This window comes from Dermacentor albipictus, chromosome 10, assembly GCF_038994185.2.
Source record: "Dermacentor albipictus isolate Rhodes 1998 colony chromosome 10, USDA_Dalb.pri_finalv2, whole genome shotgun sequence".
NCBI lineage: Eukaryota > Metazoa > Arthropoda > Arachnida > Ixodida > Ixodidae > Dermacentor > Dermacentor albipictus.
Window position 1 is genome coordinate 59,050,597 of NC_091830.1, and position 9,192 is coordinate 59,059,788.

The 9,192-nt window shown below is 44.3% G+C and overlaps 1 protein-coding gene across 1 annotated transcript; it reads right to left on the reverse strand.

The window, feature by feature from the left end:
• Window positions 1-6,458: 6,458 nt before the first annotated feature.
• Window positions 6,459-7,442, reverse strand: LOC139050331 (uncharacterized). Its single transcript, XM_070526566.1, has one exon. The coding sequence runs from the start codon at window positions 7,440-7,442 to the stop codon at window positions 6,459-6,461; it is 984 nt and encodes a 327-aa protein (XP_070382667.1).
• Window positions 7,443-9,192: the final 1,750 nt, after the last annotated feature.

The following is a 9,192-nucleotide window of genomic DNA, read 5'->3' on the forward strand; positions in this document are numbered from 1 at the left end:
GATTCGAATGCCTTCCGCTTGATCAATTTGAACGCTAGAAGTTTAGTAAACAAAATTGGAGACTTGGAATATATCCTGGCTAATTACGATCCCCATGTGCTTGCAATAACGGAAATGTGGCTGCGGCCCGAAATACAAGACCAAGAGCTCGTACCACCTAATTACAAAATCATACGAAGAGACCGCGATGTCCGTGGGGGCGGAGTTGCTATTGTATTCAAGGCCGATATCGACTGTGTGCAAATTGCTGGCATTCCAACACATGAAAGTATCTGGTGTGAAATTAAGCTAGATAAAACAATGATAATTCTTGGAACTGTTTATAGACCGCCTAGATCACCCATTTCCAATCTTGAAGATATGCAGCTTTACTTAGAAAGCCTTAAAAAGCGCAGCTGTGGCATACTCATTGCTGGTGATTTAAACTTATCAGGAATTGATTAGTCCACGCTTAGCGCTCAGCCTCGCGAAGATGCCCATTGTGAACTACTTCTAGAAATGGCTTTCAGTAAGGATTTACAACAGGTAGTTCATGAGTGCACACGCGTAGTTGGGAAATCAAGATATGTATTAGACTTGGTATTCCTAGACGGGCGATTTGAAGACTACGACGTATCGGTTGAAACCGGCCTCTCGGATCATAAGCTAGTTCATGTGGAGCTAAAGTCTACCGCTGTATACCCGAAGGCTGGTAGTGCGACGCATGTTCTGTGCTTCGATAGAGTCGATGACACAAGCATTGTTGATCATCTTTCACTGTGTTTTGATGAATTCACTTCGACGGATGACGTCAATGCGATGTGGATTGCGTTTAAAGATATTGTTTTTTACTGCGTAAACAGATTTGTGCCAACTCAGAAGAAGAAAATAAATAAACGGAACCCGTGGATAACCCGCGAAATTATACATTTAAAGCGGAAAATTAACCGTGAGAGACAGAAGTCAAACAAAGATCATAATAAACTTTTGGCGCTAAGCTCTATATTGCGCACAAATATGACTGCTGCTAAAACAAATTACTATGACGTGACATTAACTAATTTTATGAAGCACGATACGCACCGTTTTTGGCGCCATTTGTCACATAATAACGAAGATCCAAATGTCATTGTCGCTAATGACGAACTTGTGTCGGACAATTCGCGTATGGCAGTATGTTTTATTGATTTCTTTTCAATCTGTCTTTACTGACCCTTCTGCAGATGGCCTTTCTTCCCTCTCTCTAGAATCCCCGTACACATCACCAATGCCTAATATTCAGGTTTCGCATGAAGGCATTGTAGCTCTTTTGCTTAAAATTAACGATAAGAAATCTGTAGGTCCAGACGGCATACCAAATGCCCTTCTGCGCAGATATGCGGAATGGGTAGCTCACTATCTAGAGATCATTTTTAGCTCTTCACTGAAACAAAGACGGGTCCCAGATGACTGGCTGGTCGCAAAAGTGGTTCCGGTTCACAAGTCTGGTGAAAGGCAACATATTGGAAACTATCGGCCAATTTCACTCACGTGTGTATGCTGCAAGCTACTTGAACACATAGTTTAAAAGTCAATCTACACCTACTTTGAAGACAAGAAAGCTTTTTTTCCCAACCAGCACGGGTTTCGACAGCACCTTTCGACTGTCACACAGTTGATAGAAACGATCAACGATTTTTCAGCTTCCTTGAACAATAGAAAGCAGGTCGACGCTATATTTTTAGATTACTCGAAGGCTTTCGATCTGGTTGTACATAATGAATTAATTAAAAAACTGATGGAAATGAATATAAATTACGATGTTGTTATGTGGATCCGCTCATATCTTACAGATCCGACACAATACGTTGAAATAAATGGTAACAAACCTAACCAATTAAAAATAGCCTCAGGCGTTCCACAGGGATCCGTTTTAGGACCACTTCTTTTTCTAGTTTACGTAAATGATATTGCTCATAACATAAGTAACGACACAACCATCCGGTTATTTGCAGACGATTGTTTATTATATCGTGAAATCAACAACCAAAACGATCAGGCGTCACTTAGTCAAGCCCTTAAAGCTGTAGAAGTCTGGGCCGCAAAAAGTAAAATGAAAATTAACGAATCTAAATCACTCATGTTCAGAGTTACAAACAAAACAAAGCATGTTATTGAGCGTAATTATGAGATGAACTCAACAATTCTTACCGAAGCTGAAACGATAAAATACCTAGGTTTAACAATTTCTAAGGACTTAAGTTGGAAATCACACATAGACAGAATTTGTGGAGCTGCAGAAAAAAAGTTATGGTTCCTTCGCCAAAAATAAAAGCTAGCAACGAATGAATGAATGAATGAATGAATGTTTAGTTTTTATTGGCGCAAGGGCCAGGTATGGCCAAAGAGCGCCAAGCCAGTGTTGATGAATTCGCAATGTAGTTATGAGTTCAATGATCTTGGTGTGAGGTGGCTGTAAAGGGGCCTTAAAAATAGTCGCTCTAGAGTGCGTAAAATCTATGTGTTATAAGATTATGTCGATGACAATGACATGTTCTATGAGAAATAAAGTCCATCGTGAGGGAATGATGCATTATAAAAGATCTGTGAGATGATAAAATTACCTGGAGCACTACTGCCTCGCCAGAGCCCTTGAAACACAAGGGCCTGGAGGCATGTGCTATAAAGTATGACTTTCACAGCGGCATCCTCTCAAGAGAGGAAGCGCTACGAATGTGTGGTACTAATAACGTGTAGGACAACATCTCTGAGGAAACCTAGGACAGTGTTTTTATTAAAAAGCGGTTCTGGACCGAGAAACATTACAGGATGAAGAGGAATGTGTTGACGGTATGCTAAGGAAAAATGTCTCCTTCTCTCAGATTCGGCTTTCCGACACTCCAGGAGAACGTGGAGCACGGTCAGCCTCTCCCCGCATCTGCCACATGTAGGAGGGTCATTTCCGGTGAGTAAAAAGTTATGGGTGCCAAATGTGTGTCCTATTCTAAGACGACAGAATAGGACATCTGTCCGCCGTGATTTTATTGCAGAAGGCCAGAACCCTAATTGTGGCTTTATTACGTGCAGCTTATTATTTGTTTCCCTGTCCCACAATCGTTGCCAGTAGTTTCGCAGTTTCCTGCGCAAGAAGGGCCTCAGGTCTGTGACAGGGACTGCAGCAGTAGGATGAGCAGAATACGATGCAATTGATGTGGCCATCTGGTCCGCCAGAACGTTACCTTCGATGCCCCTATGACCCGGCACCCAGCATATGATTACATGCTGGTTACAGATATATGATTTACATAGGACGGAATATAGTTCATTGATTACTAGATTTTTGTGCTTACAAAATGACATCAAAGCCTTCACAGCGCTTAGGGAGTCCGTATATATAACAGATTTTTTGAGTTTTGTTCTCCTTATATGCTTTACAAGCGACAATAGTGCGTAGGCCTCAGCCGTAAAGATGCTTGCTTCCGGATGCAGTACACCGGATTCCGAAAAGGATGGGCCGACGGCTGCATAGGACACCCCCTCGCGTGACTTCGATGCGCCTGTGTAGAACTCCGAGCAGGAGTGTTTGTATTGGAGTTCCCGGAAATGCATTTGTATTTCAATCTCTGGAGCGTGTTTTGTAACTTGTATGAAAGATGTATCGCATTGTATCATCTGCCACTCCCAAGGAGGTAGCAGCTTGGCTGGATGCATTAGGCGATGTTTGAGGATTGGGACATCCATTTCAACACTAAGCTCCCTCAAACGAAGTGAGAAGGGCCGTCTTACAGAGGGACGATTACGGAAGAGTGTGTCATATGTCATATCGTTAAGGGTATTAAAGCACGGATGTTCAGGATTAGAGTGGACTTTCAGGAAATATGTTTGGCTGATGTATGTTCTCTGGAGATGGAGCGACCACTCATTTGATTCGACATACAAACTTTCAATGGGACTTGTTCTGAAAGCGCCAGTGGCCAGTCTAATTCCTAAATGGTGAACCGGATCTAGCATCTTTAGCGCGCTCGGGGCTGCAGAATGATAAATCACGGCACCGTAGTCCAATCGTGATCGAATGAGGCTTTTGTGAAGATTCATCAAACATTTTCTGTCGCTGCCCCATGCTGTATGGGATAAAATTTTCAGTAAGTTCATTGTTTTGAAGCATTTTACCTTGAGGTATTTTATGTGTTGAATAAATGTTAGTTTAGAGTCAAGTATGACACCTAGGAACTTGTGCTCTTTGTTCACAGGGATTTGCTGGCCATACATTTGGATATCAGGGTCTGCAACGAGGCCGCTCTTTCTTGTGAAAAGCACACAAGAACTTTTGTTCGGGTTCACCTTAAATCCGTTTTCGTCTGCCCATTTAGATACTTTGTTCAAGCCCTGTTGTACTTGCCTCTCACACACTGCAAGGTTGCAGGATTTGAAACCTATTTGTATATCATCTACGTAAACAGAATAAAAAATGGCTGGCGGTAATGAAGCACGGAGGGTGTTCACTTTCACGATAAAGAGTGTGCAGCTAAGCACACCTCCTTGAGGTACACCATTTTCTTGTATAAAAGCTCGCGACAATACATTGCCGATTTTCACGCGGAAGGTACGTTTCGACAGATAGCTTTCTATTATGTTTAGCATATTTCCACGGATGCCCATCTCCGACAAGTCTCGTAAGATCCCGTATCGCCACATCGTGTCGTATGCCTTCTCCATATCGAGGAATATCGATAAGAAGAACTGTTTATGTACAAATGCATCGCGGATATTTGCTTCAATGCGTACAAGATGATCAGTCGTGGACCGCCCTTCTCTGAAGCCACACTGATAAGGATCAAGCATATTGTGCAGTTCAGGGAAATGTATTAGCCTACGATTAATCATTTTTTCGAATAGCTTACAAAGACAACTTGTAAGAGCTATCGGGCGATAACTTGCCGCCAAGGAAGGGTCTTTGTCCAGCTTCAAGACGGGAATAACAATAGCCTCCTTCCATGAGGATGGGAGGTATCCGGCAGCCCAGATAGAGTTGAAAAGTGCCAGAAGTGACATTTGTGTGTCTTCGTGTAAGTTCTTAATCATGTCATAGATGATTCTGTCAGCTCCCGGAGCAGAGCTTCTACATGTGCTCAATGCAGCTTTAAGCTCGGCAATGTTAAAAGGACGGTTATAAGGTTCATCCGGACGGCATTTACGATCAAGTGTCTTAAGTTCAGCTAAGTGTTTATATTTGAGGAATGATTTTGTGTAATGTGTGGAGCTTGATACATGTTCGAAGTGTTCGCCCAGAGCGTTCGCCTGGTCCTCCAAGGTAGTCCCTTGGTCGTCCACTAAGGGCAGAGGGTGGATTTGTTGCCCCTTTATCTTTCTTACACCATTCCAAACTTTAGATTCTTGAGTGTAGGATGTGATGCCCGAGAGAAACCTCTCCCAGCTAGCTCTCCTTGCCTGTCTCCGCGTGTGCCTCCCTTGTGACTTTGCCAGTTTAAATTCAATAAGATTTTCTGCAGTCGGGGAGCGACGCAGCAAACCCCACGCTTTGTTTTGTTTCTTTCGTGCCAGTCTGCACTCTTCATTCCACCAGGGTACCCGTCTTTTACAAGAGAGACCTTGTGTTTGGGGGATGAACTTTTCAGCTGCGTCCAATATAAAAGAAGTAAAATATGCTACAGCATTGTCTATGTTAAAATCAGTGATAAAATCTCGGGATAAGTAAGTTGCTTCCTTAAAATCATTCCATTCGGCGGAGGCTAGTTTCCACCGGGGTGTATATAGGGGGCTTTCATGTTGAGGCATTGAATTTAACATTACAGGAAAATGGTCACTTCCATATGGATTCTTTATTACATGCCATTGGAAGTCCGGCAAAATTGAAGCCGAGCCAATAGACAGGTCTATTGATGAATATGAATTGTTATGGATATTATAATAAGTTGGCTCCTTCTTGTTGAAGAGGCATGCACCGGAGTTCACAAGAAAATTTTCAATGAAACGGCCTCTCGCGTCACATCGAGAGTCTCCCCACATGGTGTGGTGTGCATTAAAATCGCCTGCGAGTAGGTAAGGGTCCGGAAGCTGATCGATTAGGTTATAAAAATCACTTTTTTCCAGATGAAAATTGGGGGTTATGTACAAGCAACATACAGTGATCAATTTATTAAAAAGAATTGTCCGAATTGACACTGCCTCAAGGGGCGTCTGAAGGGCGACCTGGTGACAGGCTACGGACTTGTCTACAATTATTGCAACACCGCCAGACGAGGTATTCGCCTCGTTGCGGTCTTTACGGTAGATGGCGTACTGACAAAGGAAGTTTGTTTGTGTGCATTTAAGATGTATCTCCTGAACACACAGCACCTTTGGGTTATGTTTGTATAAGAGTTCTTTAATGTCATCGAGGTTGCGGATAAGACCTCTAACGTTCCAGTGTATTATTTGTGTAGCCATATTGTTCGTGTTTTTATGCTGTGTGTCAAGAGGAGTTAAGTTAGAGAGATGACTTACGGAGCCGTTTCAGGCCCCGTGATTATGGTACGGGTTCTGTCTTTTTTGGAGCGGTCGCGAGACTCGCGCTGCTCCCGAGGCGCTGGATGTGCCTTCTGGCTCGGGGTTGTGTCCATCGACTCCTGGGAGCCGCTGGACTTCCGCTCACTGAAGCGGGGTGTTTTCAGGGTAGGCCTTGCCTCGAAAAGCAGAGCCTTGGAGGCCACTAACCCAGAGGTCGATGGGCCCTCCTTTAGAGACGGCGCAGCAGCGCTCGCTACTGTCGCCTGGGGGGCTGAGGACACTGCCGTGGCCACACTCTTTGTGGGTCGGGCTGATGCCCCAGTCTGCTGCGGTGCTGCCCCCCTACGCGCCGCACCAGCATACCCTGCGGTATGGAGAAAAGAAATACGCTTTCGTGCTTCTTGAAAAGAAATGTTCTCCTTGATCTTTAATGTGATAATTTCCTTTTCCTTCTTCCAAGAAGGACATGACCGAGAGTATGCAGGGTGGTCACCCTCACAGTTTGCGCAGCGGTGTGCCTTGGTACAATTATCGGCAGGGTGTTCGTTTGAAGCGCACTTTGCACATGTGGTACGGCCCCGGCAGCTCTGAGAGCCGTGAACAAATCGCTGGCACTTAAAGCAGCGGCGCGGGTTCGGAATGTAGGGTCTTAGTTTTATTTTCATATAGCCTGTTTCAATATACTCTGGTAAAGTGCTTGTGCAGAATGTCAAAATTAGGTGTTTAGTGGGGATCTCTTTGTCATCCCGCCTGATCTTTATCCTTTGGACATTTGTCACGTGCTGTTCCTTCCAGCCTTCAAGCAGCTCAGTTTCACTCAAATCAAGGAGATCTTGTTCAGATACGACTCCGCGTGTGCTGTTCAATGAACGATGCGGATTTATCGAGACAGGGGTACTATTAATTTCAACAAGTCCAGATAGATTCTCGTACTGTTTCTTGTCACTAACTTCGAGCAACAGATCACCGCTGGCCATTTTCGTGACCTTGTAGCCGGGACCTAGTTTCTCAGTAAGAGACTTTGCGACAACAAATGGTGATAGGGTTCTTGCTGTTTTATCAGGGTTTCCACAACTTAGGACATGGTACTTTGGATAAATTTCTTTGGCCTGGCCAAAAAGTTTCAGGGAGTCATCGGTGCGCCCGCTCTTGGAAAGAGGGTGATCAGGGAGTCGGGGGAATGATGAAAAAGCCATCAAAATAAATATCACTTCGGTAGCTATGCCAGCCGCCCACCACCGAGCCCAACAAGGGGACGCTGCGAAGCCCAAAAGCTACGAAGACGCCAGCTGTACATAGTCATTATAACCTAATATACGATACCCAAGGTTGGATAGCTACACCAGGTTAACCCTCGCCACCTGGAAGTATGGAAGTAAGAAGAAGCGAAGAGAAGACAGGAAAGATTGAAAGTGAGAGAGAAAGACGAAGATTGAAGAGAAGGACAGGAAAAGGTGACTGCCGATTTCCTCCAGGTGGGTCAGCCTGGAGGTGCCGTCTATGTGAAGCAGAGGCCGAAGAGGCGTGTTGCCTCCGCCGGGGGGCCTTAAAGGTCCAAACACCCGGCATCGGCTCAACCTCCAGGATCCTCCTTTCCCCAGACACGGCTAAGCCGCGCACGGCGACACGCGGGAGGGTCCAACCCTCGTGTGCTCGGGTACGTGGTGTCGCAACACACCAAACGCCTGCTGACGCAGACGCCCCTGCGGGGAGCTAGCAACGACACCCGTCAAACTACTTGCATATTTAACCAACGTTAGAATATGCCAGTGTCATTTGGGATCCGTTTCAATCCGGAATTATAAGCCGCATTGAGAAGATACAGAGAAAATCTGCAAGGTTCATTCTTTCCCGGTATTATCGTACTGACTCTGTTTCCGAAATGCTTCGGTTGCTTGATTTGCCTCCACTGGCTCAACGGCGGAAGTTAGCTAGACCTAAATTTCTTTTTGTGTTATCGAAAGGCCACTTCAATGTTGAAACCACGGCCTATCTTGCTCCCAGGCAGGCTAGAAACGTCAGATCAAGCAATCATTGCGTGTTCTCAATTCCAAAAGCATATCTGGACATGTACGCTTATTCATTTTGTCCGCGAACGATTAAGGAATGGAACAATTTGCCGGCGTCTGTTTTGCAGTCGAGTAGCATTAAAATCTTTGAGGAACACGTTAAAAACCTTTTATGAAATTTAATCTTAGTGGTGCCGTGCAAACATTGTCACACTATTCTAGAAATACATACAATAGTCTCTTTTATGCTGCTTGCAATATCACTGTCACAATGTTAGAAACATGTATTTCTTAGCCAAACTATTGTATTTGTGTTTCATTGTTTGTTTCGCATTGTATTTCCAACATTCATTGCTTCATGTCCTATTTACGTTTGTAAGGTGTTTACATTTTTTACGCTATGTGCAAACCAGCTGTACCCACCCTGTTACGGCCAAGACGGCCAACAGTATTTGAAATAAAAAACATGTATGCCTTTTTTGGCACCTTTTTAAGCCTATTTACATTCGCCTGTCTTACACGAGTACAGCGTTCAGTGCTGTTTGCCGAATGCATAGGTTTTTCTTCATTGGCCCACTTTATGGTCTTGAAATCAAACAAGTAGGACATTAATTGCTGATTGTTTCAATCCGCGGTAGCTAGCTTTTGAAATCCTGAATTAGGTCATCGCCTGAGAACCTCAGTATTTGTCTGTGGTCAATGGCCGGTGCGCAACAAA